The sequence below is a fragment of the Vespula vulgaris genome, chromosome 8, assembly GCF_905475345.1.
Source record: "Vespula vulgaris chromosome 8, iyVesVulg1.1, whole genome shotgun sequence".
NCBI classification, from domain to species: Eukaryota; Metazoa; Arthropoda; class Insecta; order Hymenoptera; family Vespidae; genus Vespula; species Vespula vulgaris.
The window spans coordinates 3,174,774-3,193,437 of NC_066593.1; the positions used below are offsets into that span (position 1 = coordinate 3,174,774).

General features: G+C 34.7%; 1 protein-coding gene and 1 non-coding gene across 10 annotated transcripts in view; one reads left to right on the forward strand and one right to left on the reverse strand.

Annotated features, from left to right (window-relative positions):
• The window catches only part of LOC127065699 (neurexin-1), a 287,672-nt gene that overhangs the window by 204,081 nt on the left and 64,927 nt on the right, over nt 1-18,664 (forward strand). For all 9 annotated transcript variants that reach the window (XM_050998448.1, XM_050998442.1, XM_050998444.1 and 6 more), the window contains 5 exons: nt 1,789-1,981; nt 4,389-4,580; nt 5,283-5,429; nt 5,688-5,905; nt 15,146-15,254. In XM_050998448.1, the coding sequence (XP_050854405.1) occupies nt 1,789-1,981; nt 4,389-4,580; nt 5,283-5,429; nt 5,688-5,905; nt 15,146-15,254 (859 nt within the window). The remainder of the gene's footprint in view (nt 1-1,788; nt 1,982-4,388; nt 4,581-5,282; nt 5,430-5,687; nt 5,906-15,145; nt 15,255-18,664) is intronic.
• Trnas-cga (transfer RNA serine (anticodon CGA)) lies at nt 4,893-4,974 on the reverse strand. The gene has a single exon. It is a non-coding gene; the product is annotated as a tRNA-Ser (tRNA).

Below are 18,664 nucleotides of genomic sequence, written 5' to 3' on the forward strand. Positions count from 1 at the left end.
TTTTCTTTACCATTCGAAAAGGAAAATGAATTTATTAAATTTATCCTTCTTAATCTTAGTGCACTTTAACATCGTCTTAATTATTTGATATCAATTACGATTTCATCGGATTACAACATCTCGTTCCGTTAGTCGAGAGTTGAGCAATTTTATTCATGTAACCTGCTCGATTCATATATAAATAGATATATGTATATATATATATATGTGATCATTTGATGAATAAGTAAATGAATATTTTTATTACGAGCGATAAATTCAGATTGACGCACTTTTCTATCGACATCCGTGTAAAAATTACATATTATATTAGATTTGCTATGAAAGGTTGATCTTAATCGAACGTGTCTGATATATACTGATTAAATGTCTCTTCTTATTTAACCTGATAATATCTTTAGAAGTGAGAAGAGATCTAGAGAAAATAAAAAAATAAATAAATAAATAAATAAATAAATAAACGAATAAATAAACGATTGAATAAATGAATGAAAATAATATAAGGGAGAGAAAAAATATGTGTGCAGAGAAAATGAGAGAATCGAACAGGCCCAGCGTGAAATCAATAAATTGCCGCGAGTGCAGCGAACGAATCGTCCGATTCATAAATGATTCTCTAAAGTTTTATAACCGGTATCAATAAAATTCACATTGGCGGACAAGCTAGCAAGCGAATTCATCGGTTGAGAGGAAAAGGACGCATAGGCGTTGGGAAAAGCTCGAAATTTATGCACCAGTTATTAAATTACTTTTAGGCCGGTTTCTATGACCAACGATGACAAGGGAATGCGTTTTCGACTGCAGTTCGTACCGCAGTTCAATACCGCTCGGATTATTTTGACAAGAAACGTCATCGAAATTTTGCGAAATATATTCGAAATCCATTCGAAATTCCTCATTTTGTTATCAAAGAACTTGTCGATTCGCATTTCGTCTAAATTTTTGATTTTTTTTTTTTTTTCATATAAATCGAATTTTTTTTTTTATAATTTTTTTTTCTTTTTATATATATATTATATTTTATATTATGTTTTTTGTTATAATTATATATATATAATCATATAATTTTTTTCTTATAATTTATATTACATATATGTATATATGTATGTATGTATGTATGTATGTAACGATTTAATAAAATAAAGTAAAGATTATTAGTGATTCTATCAACGTGCGGTAAAACTTTAAAATAGGTGACGGCAGTGTCGGACCACCCGTCACAACTTTAAAATAGCATCCTTTCTTTAACCTACTTTAGAAAACAGTGAGCACTAATTTACAAAGTAAGCTAGTAAATCTTTACTTTATTGCTACATATTAAAGTGATTCATTTTTCATAAGGATATTCTCCTGAGGACATTACTCCCACGGATGTAAATAATTTCATCATTTTTTAAATGGACAATTCCTCTTCGTTGCCTCTGCCTTGCTTTAACTCTTTGATATTAAAAATAATTTCGATTCGTTTATTATGAAAGAAAAAGGAGAAAAAAAAAGAATAAACACATCGTGCATATTTTCGACTATTGCAAAGTCGAGAATACGTTATCACACAATCGTGTAAATAATAATAAATAAAGATAACAATACATGTCTTACTTAAAAAAAAAAAAAAAACTTAAAAATTATTATTACATAATGACGATAGTAGACAAAGGGATGTAATGGAACTCAAGAGAAGAAAAAAAAATACTTGAATAAATTTTCTTTTCTTTTTGTTCTCTCTCTCTCTCTCTCTCACACACACACACACACACATACGCACGCACACGTTACACACACTCGTAGGAAGATCTCTTCGCATTCGAGATATTAGGTGGACATCTTTTTCTCCATGCCGATCTTGGAAGCGGATCCGTAAAGGTGAGAGCATCGAAGCAACGAGTCGACGATGGTGTATGGCATGACGTGGCCCTACGACGAGTCGACAGAGATGGTCGTGTCACCGTCGATGACTCTACCGTAGAGTTTCGTACACCAGGTGATGTTACTTTCATTTGTCTCTTTTGTCTTTCTTTCTTTCATTTTTTTATTTTTTTTTATTTTTTTACACGAATCGTAAATCAATTTTTCCCAGTGTCCTCTGTCAGACACATTGTGTTTTATCGCTAAAGCATATCCCCAGCATGCATGTAACACTCGTTTCTTCGACCACGACGAGCTACGGAATGGAATGAAGAACGGAAAGAGATAAAAAGAGAAAGAAGAAAAAGATAGAGATAGAAAGACGAACGAACGGACGAACAGACAGACAGACAGACAGACAGACAGACAGACAGACAGACAGACGAGGTAGAACGTAGAAAGGGCAAAAGAGGCACTCGTAATTCAGAGTTACACGCTCGAGTACACTTATCTGTTGGAGCAACTAGCCAACCGCTCTCGCTCGGCCAGACAGTAGCCAGCACTGAAAAATGACTCTGCGTTGGGAGAGTGCCTAGCTTCGAGGAACGCGATCGATTTCTCGCGAGACTCTTAAAGGTACATACACATAAAGGGTGTCGACGATTCTCAAATTTTTTGTTTGTAATAGAACTTTCTCTTTTGTAAATTCTACTCTGTTGAAATGTTTCTATCTCTTTCTCTCTCTCTCTCTCTCTTTCCTTTTTCCTTTTTTTTTACTCTTCTTTCCTTTTAAAGAAATATAAGTACACACACACACACACATATATATATATATATATATATAACTTCGCTAATTAAGAGATAGAAGAAGACACAACGACCGAACGGTTGGTCGGTAGGTACCTGGGAAACAAATGCCGTTAATAATTTTCCAAACTCGAGAGGTTGGCGAACGAGGACGCGAAGTACATTTCGTGGACTTTCCACGGCTTTATTAAACCTATAAATAAACAGGAAGTTTGGAGTTTCCGGCTGTAGGTCCTTCATCGTAGCTCAACACTAGTCTACGCCTCGAATAATACCTACCGCTCGAACTTTAGCAAGAAGGAATATCGGGTTGTTCAGCTCTCCTCTTCCTCCTCCTCCTCCTCTTCTCCTCCTCCTCATTCTCCTCTTATCCTTCTACTCGTACACACTCGACCTACCACTTCACATCTTACTCCATATTCCTTTAAGTCCTCCTCCTTGACGATCGCCAAGATGTCTCCTCCTTCGCGAGGCCATCGTTGAAAGACGGACCTTCTCTGTAAACGTTGAGCCCATCGTATATGTAACCACCACCCGGATACCTACCAACCAAGTTTCGTGACTTCCCGAGACTTCCGGGTATGTCTTTCATTCGTCAAGCTCGCGTTTCTCTGAATAATACCGGCACGTAAACCCCTACTGACTTGAGAAAGTCGATGGTTCTTCTTCGAACTATCTAACACCCTTGCGCTTGGCACGAATCGAGGGTGCAAACCCGATCGATAAGTTTCCACATCTCTCGACATTCCAAAATTTATTTTATCCATCGACCCTCATCCTTCGATACTATAAACTATCGAGAGCGTGGTCTACTTGCAAAAAAAAATTGCTAGATTTTTAATCGCGTTTGCGCATCAAGCGTCATGTTTACGAAGACCCATTTCCACCCTTTCTCTCTCTCTCTCTCTTTTTTCATTATTATTTTTATTTCGTCCTCTTACTAACACTCGTTCACTCGAAAAAAGGAAATGAAAGGATAATAAAGAAAAAAGAAAAAATGTGAAACAATATATAAAAAAAAAGAAGAGTATAAAAAGAAAAAAGAAAAGACAACTCGACGACAAGACTATCAAGTATTTATTCGAAACTTGTATTTTTCGTCGAAAGGGGGTAAAAAAGAGACGGAAAATCGACTCCGCCTCTCGAATCTCTCGTTAATTCGACAAACTACGAGCTACTTGATTTGTCTAATAATTCTGAAAATATAACAGAGAAACACGATTTAGGCCAAAAATTCTCAACCTACGCGTATTCAAGCCCTCTCATCGATCGTCGATCGTCGTTGACTTTTAAAATTAAACGAGAGGTAATTTGTTTGGAAATTTCTCAGTTTTTTAAATTTCTCCCTACGAGCAATTCAGTCTCTCTCTCTCTCTCTCTCTCTCTCTCTCTCTCTCTCTCTCTCTCTTTCTCTTCTACCCTCTTTTCGTTATTCGTTGCGAATTCAACCGGAAGCATATAAGTGCCGTTCGACGAACAAATTTCATCTGATTTTTTCAAGCGCGAACGCTTTCTTCCTCCCTCTCCTTCCCTCTTTCTTTCCTTTTACCCTTTTTCTTCTTTCCTTTCTTTCTTTCTTTCTTCCCTTCTTTTTTCTTTTTTCTTTCTTTCTTTTTCTTTTCCTTTTTTTTTTTTTGAACGCGCAGATTCCTCAAAAGAAACGACCACGAAGCACATAACGTTCCTATGAATTTCATAACGAGCGATCGAACATCAAGTACGTTTCTTTCGGTCAGGTGATTCAACCCAACTCGATTTGGATGGATTGCTTTACATCGGTGGAGTAGGAGCACCCTTCGCTCCATTGACGGTCCCACCAGTCCTATGGACTGGTACATTGCGACAGGGTTATGTTGGTTGCATGAGAGATCTCGTTATTAATGGTCATCCCGTCGACATCGCTGGATACGCACAGCAACAAGATTCGGGTGAGTAGATTTAAAAGATATCTTAAATATCTACATATTTATAATTCCTTCGAATTGAAATCCTTACGTTTCAATGACGACAACGTATGTTTGATCCTTGTATCGCAAAAATTAATCCTTTTATTTTATTTTTTTCTATCTATCGAACGATTAACGATTAACGATTAACGATTAACGATTAACGATTAAAGTTCGCTCGATGTTTCAAATTTTTCTTTTTAAGTTTTTCTCTTTAAGGAAATATAAGAAAATGTATTATATAAAAAGGAAGAGAGAAAAAAAAATCGCTATATTCTCTCTCCCCTCTATTTTCGCTGCGGACAGGATTCGAACCTGTGCGGGCATAGCCCATCAGATTTCGAGTCTGACTCCTTAACCACTCGGACACCGCAGCTTGCGAGTTTTCGTTACTCTCTTAGTTCTGCTCTCGTACACTTTACATTGGTTTCTTTCTTTTTTCTTTCTTTTCTATCTTTTCTATCTCTTTTTTTTTTTTTTTAATACACTCCTCCCTCGAGTAGAACGAGGACGTCTCTCTACTCGAGCGGCCATCTCGTTCAAGTGGTACTCGTCAAAATTAAATTCAACATGGAATATAGGAGCCATTATCTGACTCGAGTGGCCACTATCACAGAAGTCCCGTCGTAGTCTTAGTATGTGGTATAGATCGATTTAACGAGGAAATTCACGACGATTTGTTAGGTGCCGTGAGGCCAGCTTGTCACGCGCAACCATCCCTACATTGTTCCTCACAACCCTGTATGCACGGTGGATATTGTCTCGAGGGTTGGAACAGATTCCATTGCGATTGTACCGGAACACCATTTACCGGACCTACTTGTGGAAAGGGTAAGTACCCTCTCCTTTCATTCTATTCATTCGTTAGTAGATTTGTTTTATCTTCTCTCTCTCTCTCTCTTTTTTTTTTCTGAAAAAAGTTCGAGTTTAGCAACGGAGCGTTGGCTCAACGAAAAAAAAAAGAAAACTTTAATGACATTACCGTTTAACTCGATTTTCTAAAAAATAGAATATCCATTCGTAGCAAATAAATTCTCCCGAATGATCTATTATTTTTGATTTGATTTAATTATTTTTCGTTTCTTTCAGACGCTTCGACTCTACATTTAAACGGGACTCAACAAATGACCGCACTGATGCCGGATGATTCGAGAACCCAAGCCGAAGAAGTCATCGTACGTTTCAAAACTACCAGGCCACGTGGTCTATTGATAGCTACGAGCTTAGAAAATAGCAGTGATCGTTTGCAAATATTCCTCGAAGAGGGCAAAGCTAAAATGCTCATTCATATCGGCGACAGGGAAAAGGTAAGTCTACGAAATTATTTTTAAAATCTTTTTTGAAGTGAGTTATGAATATTTCGAAGGAATATTTCGGATGTCTCTGTATATGTGTTATTGTTATTGTTGTTCAAATGAACGAGATAAAAATAACTTTAACATTCTTATCGACTGAGTTGATCGAAACAAGTGCATAGATGTAATGAATAAATACAAAAAAGTTCGCATTACCTCGCAAATTAATTAATTCGAGGCAAATTAAGTTTATCAAACCTTTTGTCTAATTAAACAGTTTTTATCTTATCTCACGTTTGTATTACTGTTTGTTCTAAGTTAAATTAAATTTAACGATATCAATACAATATTTTTTACGGTCGCTATATATATTTAATTATTGATGGGGTTATTGAAGTTCAAAAAAACGAATCGAATTAAAACGTTTGTTCGATATAACATTATTATATATATAATATATAATACATGTAAAGAGAGAGAGAGAGAGAGAGAGAGAGAGAGAGAGAAAGAGAAAGAGAGAAAGAGAGAGAGAGAGAGATAGCCAAACAGATAAACAGACAGACGAATAGATAGATACATCATCAGATAGATAGATAGATAGATAGATAGATAGATAGATAGATAGATCGATAAAAAGAAAGAGAGAGAGTATTAGAGAAATAAAAAAAGAAAAAAGAGGCAAAAAAAAAAGAAACGAAGTGGTAGTAACGTTCGAAGAAGCATTAACTCGATTTTACGAGAGCATTCCGGTCCACGTCTCTCTTCATAATTTAGGAAGATCTTCGTTGGTAGCTCTTGGACCGTCCCAAGCAAGCTCGAAGAGTTGAAAGCACTCTTAGCGTTGTTAGAAAAGTGCGCCATACTCTTTCTCCTTTTCTCTCTCTCTCTCTCTCTCTCTCTCTTTCTCTCTTTCTCTCTCTCTCTCTCTCTCTCTCTCTCTCTCTCTCTCTCTCTCTCTCTCTCTCTCTCTCTCTCTTTCGACAAGAAGAATAAAAAAGAAGCAAAAGAAGAAGAAGAAGAAGAAGCAGAAGAAGAAGAAGAAGAAAAAGAAGAAGAGTAGGTCGCCACACCGTTCGGACGTTAACTTAATACATCAAAGGAGCAAAGTTCTAGTCAGTAAATGGATCTTAGCGGTCCGTCGGCCTCGCATCTTCACCAAAAGCGATATTCTTTCTGGCGGGTAACATCGAACGGATAAAGATTAACGGGAACGTGCTTACGTAAATAGGATTACATTTTTGTCGTCGTCGTCGTCGTCGTCGTCGTCATTGACAATACAACCACGTCCGTGTTCGTACATTTCGTTTTTTCCTTTTCTTTTTTTTTTTCCTTTTCTCAAAACTCTATCTCGTTTTACGAACAATTAATAATATTTCTAATCCATCCGAGAGATATCTCGACGATACCTCGAATTTAATTGTTACTTCTATCGATCACGCTAATTGTTTCTTTTTTTTCCCATTCCTTCTTTTTCTTTTTTTTTTTTTTTTTGTTAACATTTCGTACATAATCTATTACTTCATAAAAAGATTTCATTGTTGGTTCTTTTCTTTTATCTTATTGCAAGCACGTAAAGGAGAAACTTTTGTAGGCTGTTATTGATTCTAATTTGAGATTCTAATCGATTTATTTCGTTACAATTTTTTACTTATATGATATTAAACGAAACATCTACGCACGTATAGAGAGAAAGAGAGAGAGAGAGAGAGAGAGAGAGAGAAACAAAACTAAAGTATAAATAGTTCATCAATGAAAACTATCTGTTATATATCTTCGACAGATGTGTCTTCACGTCGTTACGTGATGATCATCGACGATAAAATTTCTCTATCGTCTATCCAACACCGTTTACATTCCGCATAATCGATTCTATTCATTTATAAGAAAGTAATCGAACAAAAAAAGAAAAAAGAAAAATGGAAAAAGAACAAAGAACGAAGAAAGAATAGGAAGAATGTATTAAAGGTCGACCAAAGGAACGTTCATTATCGATCTAGCGAAAATAGCGAGAGACCTAATGTAAGCATGAAATTTTCAACGACTAATTAAGTGGTCGAGATGCGCGCTAATGCATCTCTACAGACCAAATATTCTCTCTCTCTCTCTTCCTACTAATTACTTGTTCCTATGAAAATCTCTGCATTCACGATTAAATCTCGGCGAACTCTAAAAATAGAATATTCAGGACGAAATAGATTCCACTAAACGTAATCGTGCTTCAACATTTTCAGCAAATTCGCTTCGATATTCCATAAAGTCATTCAATATTTCTATCAAATATTTTTGTTCCTCACTCTTCTCTCGTTACGTAAAAATATTTCATAATACTGATACAAATAGAACGTTTACTAGCTTTATCTCTCTCTCTCTCTCTCTCTCTTTCATTGTCTTTGTTATCGCAATTTACACGCAACATTTTCGTTTTAAGCCGGAAGTAGATTCACGCGTATAGTTGGCACGCGTGATATCCTACCTTGTCACGCGCATTAATATTCCCTTAAACCTATCGTAGTTGATGGGGGAGGCTCAAAGTTTCCCTCTGGAAGTTTCATCGGATGACTTCGCAAAGCCACTCGCGCACGCCTTTGTAGATTAGTTACACCTGATATTTACTCAAACGTACAGTACCTACCTACGTACGTACATACATATATACATACATACGTACGTACGTATGTATATACGTACAACGATAGAACGTACAAGAACACTCGTTTGACTCGATGCCTTCGCTACGACAACAACCGCGAACTTGCAAACCCTGCTTGCAAATAACGTATCAGAAACAGGTGGCGTTGTTTGATGCAAAACACATGAGTACGAAAATCGTAACTAATGCTATTTTCTACCTAAACTTTGCCTTTAAAATCCGTCGTAACTTTTATCACGGTGTAATTAAAATCTCGAAGGAAAAAATGTATTGTTATTATTATTGTTATTATTATTATTATTATTATTATTATTATTATTATAATTTTTATTTTTCTTTCTTCTTTTACTTTTGTACATAAGTACGTATAGCTTTGAAAGGTCGAAAACAAAAGGTACAAAAAAATTAAAGCGAATGGAAAATGAATCAACGTTACTCGTTTGCGTAGCTCAGCTTCGCTTTTTCGTGATAGACACAACCGAGGTTGGTGTTTCGCATATTAATCGTTAATATTATTTCAAATATTTCTCTAGAGTTTTTATCACTCCTTTCGCAAATACGATTTTACATGTATGTACATATACATATATGTATACACGTACATCAACCTTTCTGTTTTTCGCAATACAATCATTTTTAAATCGGACATCAAATCCTACAGGAATTATTTCAGATTTCTCTTTGCACGAAATTTCGTTTCTGGGATAAATTTCAAGTCAATCCAACTAGTCATTAGCAAATAGCAAACGGTAGCAAAGTTGACACACCCACGATATACCTATTCATACAAATATATCTACACATACACATATACACACCCACACATACACACACGATCACATATATTTAAATTGTAATACGGAAAAAAAACATAAAGATCCCGGATCTCAAAGGATTTTTATATAATCTCAAATAATTTCGTAGAAAATCAATCGTTCGTTAAACTTTCGATAAAAAACTAAAATCGTCCTATCCAAACCTTACTGACTTTATTGAATATTACGAAGGATATTATAATAAAAATAATATTCGATTAACAAAACCAAGAACAATATTTCATTGTACGATAAAACGTAGGTTAAGCAAAGATAATAAATATTACGTACGTCCTCGTTGCATTAAAGCATCAAGCAAATATTCTACGAAACTATCGCGATAATCGTGAGAATATTTCCCCGTTCATTGACGAAGTTCAAACTTTAGAAATTGTGGAATATCGATAACACGTAGGTAAGTAACACTGTTCATCAAAGTTCTCAATCTTTCCGACGTTAAACGTCGGAAGACGACGTCTGAGAGAGAAGACCAAACGCGAATCGATGAAGTACCTCTACTCGAAAGCCATTTAACTCTATCTATCTATGTATGTAATATATGTATGTATGTAATGTATGTATCTATGTATGTATGTACGTAGATCAGCAAAGATTCGAAGCTATTTTCAGAGGAAACGTAGAACTTGAAGGGAAGCCGTCGGGCAATGGCGACCAAAACGTCCAAGTAAATTGTCGATAACATTTCGATCTCTCGCTATTCTGCCTATAGGGTCTCCGATAATCCTATGGTATAATAATTGATCCCTTAATGCGCTGCTTTCTATAATTACCCTAAAGGCGAAACGTCCGACTTTGCTAATCACTTGCAAACTTCAAAATTAGAAACTCTCTTTGTCACTCTATATTCTCTATCTCAGTTTATGCTTTCATCCGTTTCTCCTGATTATTGAAAGATAATCGAAATTCGAACGTCCATGTTCAATACTAAATTCAATTTTCACCCTTTCAACGTTTGGAGAATCTATATATATTTATATATATATATATACACGTAAGTTTCTTTACGTATAATATGTGTGAATATGTTCTTGTGTGCATGTGTATATATATATATATATATATATATATATATATATATATATATATATATATGCACAACAGAGAAACTCAGCCATGAAAAATATTTTTCCGTTAAAACGGTGGACACTTGGCGTGCTAACATACACATACGTACACACATATACGTATAAAAAAAAATACGTATAAAAAAGAAAGAAAAAAAAAAGAAGAAAAAGGAAATAAAACAAAACGAATCTCCATGCGAGCTTCGATCACTATCGCGAATAAAAGCGGGGAAAGGTGAAGGGGATGGAATAAAAAAAAAGAAATTAAAAAAAAGAAGAATTAAAAAAAATGTGAATGCTCGATGGCGCTTGTTTTATTGCGCACCCGTACCACCTTTATTCGTTTTTACGTATACGTACGAATATACGCATATATATATATATATATGTGTGTGTGTGTGTGTGTGTATGTGTCTATGATGGCTCCGAGTTTTAAAAAAGCATACGAAAAACAGGAGAATCGGCGATACTAATTTTCATGTATGAACAATTCCGATAGTCTCTCTTTCGTTCTCTCTCTCTCTCTCTCTCTCTCTCTCGAATAATATCGCATACGAGAGTAAGAATTTTTTTTTTCCTTTCTTTTCTTCTTCTTTCTTTTCTCTAAAATTCGCGAAGAAAAGACAATACCTGTATCTATATATTTTATATATATATATATATATGTATAAACATATATATACATATATACAAGTAGTATGCACGTAGTCTATATGTAGATGACGAGACGATGTTCGAGATGCGGCATAAACGGGCTGCGATTTCCTATTCCCAGGAGAGAAACGGCAATGATATTCAGAAAAGAGAAATCGTAATATCCGCTCGCCCGATAGACTTTCCATGTAATTTCACTCTCGGCATGGAAAAGTGCGCACACGTTTCTTCTATTCTCCATGGTACCTGTGGTTGTGACGGTAGCAACGGCAATGGTAGCGGCAGCAGCAAACACTTTTTTGTGCGACACGTTAGCTATCCGGAGAAAGAGCTATCCTCTTCTTCTTCTTCTTCTTCTTCTTTTTTTTTCTTTTTCTTTTTTTTTCTTCTTCTACCACCATTGAAAATCAACGCTCGATGAAGCTTATAAAAACTGTTTGTTAGATAGATAGGTAGATAGGTAGATATCTATTTACCTATCTACCTGGCCTAGCTAGCGGCAATTTTATTTTCGTTTCTCGCTTCCACACAAAAACTGTTGGATTTATTCAGCACGTAATTCGAACAACGTTAAAGAGAATCCGAAATGAGAGAGAATAATATATAGGTATTACCGCTATCTGCCCGTCGTAATACCCGAGGCAGTCGCGATGTTAAACGAAAATTTAACAAAATCGAAACCAAGCGCGAACGAACGACGTATGAACGTATGCATATACATATATTATATATATATGTGTGTGTGTATGTATATATAGACGCGCGAAAAATTTCTAATCGAAATGAAACGTGCGAATGAAAAAAAAAAAAAAAAAAAAAAACGGATGATCGAAATCGCTCAGAGCTACGTAGAACTTGAAGAACAATCATCGGTTTTATCGCTTTTGTATAATTAACTATAAAAATTAAAAAAATTATGTCGGGAATATGGAAATGGTTTTTAATACGGATTTATTTAACAAATTAAAACTTGATCGATCTGTACGAATAAATCACGTTGCGTTTTATTTGAAGGGAGGGGAAAAAAAAGGAAAAAAGAAAAAAAGATACAGAAAAAAATCATTGTCATTTTATTGTTCTTTATTCTCGTTACTATTTATTTATTCATCCAAAACTTCCTTTCTTCATCGATACGATTTATTTATTTTCAATCAAAATAAATTTCCTACGTTTCATGCTCACCGAACGAAAATCTCTTTGGTTAACAAGTTAATCACCGTTCGTTCGTATCAATCTATCGCGCGAATATCGAAACGTTTGATGAAAAACAATAGAAACGAGAATGGCCTGATAAATTGTTGAACAAAGAGAAGATATTTTATTTGAGTGATATTTTTTCCCGGGGGAAAAAGAAGATAAAAAAAAAGAAAGAAAGAAAGAAAAAAAAAAGAAGAAAAAAGAAGAAGCGAAAAAAAGTGTCTCTTCCCGTATGACCTCCAAAATGCATCGAGCGAACTTTGAGATATGTCGAGAGTAACATTTTATGAAAAGTTAATGATGATAATGATTATAACAATAGCAATAATAATAATAATAATAATAATAATAATAATAATAATAATAATAATAATACCATAATCAACGTTGAAACGCACGTGTTCTACTCGGTATATTTTCGAAATGGTTTTCTTCGAAAATATTCATCGTACGTAATGTAACGTTTACTCATCCATCGTTCTCTCCAACGGGATAACAGTCATCCTTTATTATTACGTGCATTAAATTCTTTTGACGTAATTTACGTATGAAAACTCTCGACGATATTTTATGACCGGTCTCATTGGCTTTAACAACATCAACATCGATTGGTAAAGTTAAGGGTAAACAGTAGCCATCGACAAACCATTCACGAACGACCAGACTCATTTGGTTAAACCCTCATAAATTTGGACAACTCGTCACTATCTGTTTGTTCCTGCAACGGCTGTCCGCCTGCCACAACGCTATGGGCTACACGATGCTCATGTATCATCCACCGGCTGACGCACGTTTGTCACCTAACGTCAGCTCTACGTCACTGTTATCGAGCATCCTCTAATGTAAGATGGACGTTTTATTGGCCAAACTGACTGAGATTCGTACATATTTCGGAACAATGTCTTAAACGATGTCCTTCATCGAGCTTTAAACTGTTGAATAATAAAAAAGAAATACAGAAGAAGAAGAAGAAGAAGAAGCAGAAAAGACAATTTTTAACTTCGATCTTAGTCCCGTTGTAATTGCATCCATCGATTAATGAATCACTCTTCTCTAACTAATCTCTCTTAATATTAACGAAGCAAAAACCAGAGTACCTTAATACCCTGTTAACTTGTTAATTAGAGTAAACGAATTATGTATTCGCTCGTTAGAAAAATTTAATTGCATTCCTAATAAAAGGGTAACTGTATTATTTACAAAGATGGTTCCTCATCGCGAAACACTTTATTTATCTATCTTTTGTATCACTTTTCGACATATTGTTTTTATTACGAATGAATTATATTCTTGGAAATTGGCTAATTAAAAACTTTCATCCGAGTTAACAACTTACCGATAGAACGATAATTCTATCTTACTTATTAAAATACGTACAATGTAAAAAGTAGATGCATTTAGAAAATTCCTTTTTTAAGAATGAACGATATCCTCAAAGTTGACTAGTGAAAAAATTACTCGGAGGAGTTTAACAGCTCGATTGAAGGACTATCTCTAGTATTTATTTTTATAATATCATCAACATCGTCATCGTTCGATCAAAATTTTTTCACGAATTTCGATCGTCAATTTCTCTACAGGAGAAATTTCCTCGGTATTTAAGCAAAGCGCATCACCCATACCAATTCAATACACGAGACGTAGATACGTACATATATACCTCTATATATCTATATACATACATACGTAGAAGGTAGACGCAATGGGCGCATGTAAACGAGGAATATCGGTAAAAATCAGAGAACGGAAATTAAACGTTCGCCGTTCAGCACGCGATAACGCCGCGACCTCCCTTTAATCCGCTACTAGCTCTCTCCGACAAATAATGTAAGCGAGTGACTACGAGCCAACGAATATTCCAACGAATAATACCTATAATCCGAGAATCGTGCGAACGTGTAAAGTGGCCAACCGATAAAAGGACCTGGAAAATATTTAACGACCTCCTTTCATTCTTTAACGACCGATTACTCTCACCACTTCCTTCTTTCTCTTTCTTTCTTTCTCTCTCTCTCTCTCTCTCTCTCTCTCTCTCTCTCTCTCTTTCTGTCTCTGTCTCTCTCGTTCTTTCTCTCTTTCTTTCTCTTACATAGATTCTTAGCTTGTAACGTTATCACCTAACAAGTGTTACGTCGTTATCGATAAACTTGAAATTTAAGCGATTCTAGTTTAACGCTGGATTTATCCGAACAGTCAATATGACTTGTATATTTCAAGCGATTTTATAAAAATGTCTACTTACAATTTTTATCCCATGCTTTATCGCAATACGATAAATTTATTACCTTTCTTCGTTATTATTCGTGTAGATAATAATATGACCGGTTTTATGAATCACTTTCTTTCTCTCTTTCTTTCTTTCTTCCTGTCTTTTTGTTTTTTTCTTTCTTTCGTTTCTTTTTTCTTTTTTTTCTTTTTGTAAGATGCACACGAGGTTGCATAACGTATCAGAATATAATTATAGATGTTATAAATGTTATTTGTTTTTCTCTCGTTTTCTTTCTTTTCTTTTTTTTTCAATTTACGTCGACTCTGATTGACGTAATAATATCAATTAATATTATAAGGAAAAGAAAAAGCGTTATAATAAAAATGAAAAACTGTTTACGAATGCGTGAAAAGATTTAGAGAAATATAAAACTAATTCAATAAAATACAAATACAAAAACTTTTTTCTCGAATCAGAACATGAATAAATAAATAAATAAATAAATACAAAAAGAAATAATAATCTGCTTATTATTTACATGTGCTATTAAAAAGAATTGCATAAGAATTCATCGAGGGATAATAAAATGATAAATTTCTTATCACTGGTATAACATTTTTTTTTCCCTTATATTTTTTTCAGAGTTTGACGGTCGGACAGGGTTTGAATGACGACATGTGGCACGTTTTGAGGTTCTCGAGAAGGGCAAGCTCGTTAAAATTTCAAGTCGACGACGAACCTGCGATGCGTGGTAAGTTTTAAAGGTGGAATATTTCTTTTCTTTTTCTTATCAAATTGCGATTGAAAGTGTAAATTTTAAATGAACGGTAGCGAACTAAGAGAAGGGGGATGATTTGTCGTCACAGTAACAATAGCATAACAAGACATACATATGTATTCACGTGTGAACATTTACACATACATTCACACACACACACACACATATATATATCAACTTGTACACCCTGTTCTGAAACTAATCAACTATTTTATGTCTGGACACGACGTACAATTTGCTTCATTCCGAGATCAAAAAGTCACATTCTCTCTCTCTCTCTCTTTCTCTCTCTCTCTCTCTCTCTCTCTCTCTCTCTCTCTCTCTCTCTCTCTCTCTCTCTCTCTCTTTTTCTCAATAGATATGTTGTACATATATGTATATATATATATATATATATATATATATATATATATATATATAGGTATATGTCAGAGAGAATACATATCAGAAAGCTATTCGATCGTTTATTCGTCAAATCGAATACGTCATTTGCTGGGCGTGTTCCGTATTAGGTCAAAACTGTGAGAAATAACGTGATCGCGTTATATTAGCGATTCTAGAACTGCGAACGATAAGAGGAGTTAGCACGAAACGCGCATTAGTTTACGTAAGTAGGAGCGGCAAGAGGCACGTTTGAATTTTAGCATATTTATTGAAACGACTTTTGGGTCAAGCTGAGTGCAGCTTAGTTTTGTAAAATTTAGATTTTTATTCATGCGAATATATACATACATACATACATACATACATACATACATACATATATATATATATATATCGATTTGATGTTCTAAAAAATTTACAACCCATATTATCTATGTACGATGAAATGATTACAAACAAATTTATGCGACAAGAGACAGACACATTTCTCTTTCTTTTTTTTTTTTTTCTTTTTATACACGAAGATAGATATTCAAAAGCCTAAGGAAGAAAAATGATAGCACCAATGGTATTCGCTTTGGAACATCCTAGACGACCTCCATCTCCTTCTCCTCTTTCTCATCCTCCTCTTACGATGTTTCTACTCTCTACGTTGTGAGACCGCGCAAGGGAGCAATATCGTATTTCAAAATCCCTATTTAGCATAAATATCCGACAGCCAGCCACTGCGAGCTCGGCAATTCCGACTGGAATTCCTAGACGGTTCTCGAGAAGGTTCCGGATAAACCTCTACAAACACAAGAACGCTTGTATCGTGGTGGCCAGAAAGGTAGACTTGGTTGTGCCCTGCGAAAACTCTGAAACATAAATTCCCGTAACGCGTTCACTAGGGATTTTCTTTTGGGCTAGTTCGAAAGTGGAAGTATCTTCGAATCTTTAAACAAAAATATCCTTAAATTTTTTAACGCGATCACGTTTATTATACCTATATAGTTACCCTATACGAGATATTACTTTTTCTAAATGTCTGTCTAAAAAAAAAAAAAGAAAAAAAAAAACAAATTCTATGCATTCGCTTAGATCACGCGATAACGTAATCTCGTATTTTCTAAACCGAGAAGAAAAAAATATTAAAACCTTAAAGACGATTAATTAATAATATTCTTCCTTTCTTTCTTTTTTTCTCTGTTAAAGGAGAAGAAAAAAATAAAAGAATATAAATCTCGAAATAAAAGCGCAAAGATTAAATTACCTAACTAAAGTTAAAAATCTTTGTATACGATTAAAATTCTATTAAAATTTTCGCGTTAATCTTTGCACGTGACACGTCACGCTTGGTTAATGGTGAAACAACTATCAAGTGACATTTTCAAGCAATTTCGAGAGAACAGGTTGACATGTCCGGAAAACTGTTTACAATCATACTTAAGGGAACTAAACTCACTCCGAATCGAACTTCCTCTTCGTCTCCTCTTTCTTCTCTTTAGAGTTTACTTCTACCTAGTTCGTAGTCCCTTGAAAACTTCAGGAACCAAGAGGAAAACTATAAATTGAGAAATTCTCGGAGAATTTAAAGCGAACCCGAGCGTCGCGACGCGACCGGACGACGAACAGCCGCCACTTCCGGACTGGATAAACGTATATAAAGCCATTTCTTCTTCCGTCTTTCTCTCTTCTTCTTTCTTTCCCCTCTCTCTCTCTCTCATACTCTTTCTCCTATCTCTCAGTTAAAATAAAGTATGCAGTAACCGGAAAGAAAAAGGTGCGAGAGAAAGAACGATAAAACCATGGAGAAAACCGAGAGAAAACACTGGCCGGAAGGAAACCAGGTCAAACTCGGCTTCGAGTCCTCGAGATCTGGCCGAACATTCAAATGTTTCTTCCTCTCTTTGATAGCATAACGCTGTCAAACGTTTCGATAAACTTTTTCTTCTTCTTTTTTTTCTTCCTTTTTTTCTTTTCCTTTTTTTTTTTAACGCGGTTCGTTCGTTTCGAAAAGATAAAAGAAGAAAGTTAAATAAAAAATAAAAGTTCGTTTTATTAATTCAACGTGAACATTTTCGTTGGTATAATTTGTGAAATTATTCTTCGTTCGCACACACACACACACACACACACACACACACATGTATATATAGATTTGTTCCTAAATATTATTATCGGCAATTATAATTCGTTACGTCTTTACTGTTTAATAGAATGTAATTTATAGATCTACTTTTTCATATCATTAAATTTCATTTAAACTGAAATCAATTGCAAAATTTATCTAGGTAATTAGCATAAAATACTTCGTTTAAACAAATCAGTGGTAAACGTTTACCAAATATGATGATTATTTGAACGGTAAATATTTAATTATAAAATTTATTTTGCCGTGGAGAATTTATACGAAATAAACTCGTCATTTCTTACTCAAGGGATTCATTTTAAACGGATACATTTTTAATTCGTCGTATTTACCTAATCGTAATTTACTTATTCATTCGGTATTATTACTCAAACAAATTTCTTTTCGGTATTCGACATTGAGAGAAGAAAATAATATATTCAAGGTACAGATGTGTGCGCCCGCGCGTGCGTTTGCATTTGCGTACGTGTGAATATTCGAAGGTATCCGAAGGAAAGATCGTTGAAACGTGATGTTGCCTTCGTGATTCGAATAAAAATGTTTTCAATCATCCGATAATACGAAGCTACGAGAGAAAGATAATCGAAAGAAAATAGAATATGCATAGATAAATAGATAAGGATATAAGACAAGATAGGAAAAGATAATGGCATCAAACTGTTAGTAAAGAATAACGACCTGTCTTATATAAAAAAAATTCTAGTAGATTGTGTTAAGCGTATAACAAAAAGAAAAAAAAAAAAAAAAAGAAACAGAAAAAAGATCTGTAAGTATAAACGTACGCGTATAATAAATGATTCGACATATCTATAAATTCGAACATTTACGAAGATAAAGAGGAGTCATGTACGCGAGTGGTCACCTTCCT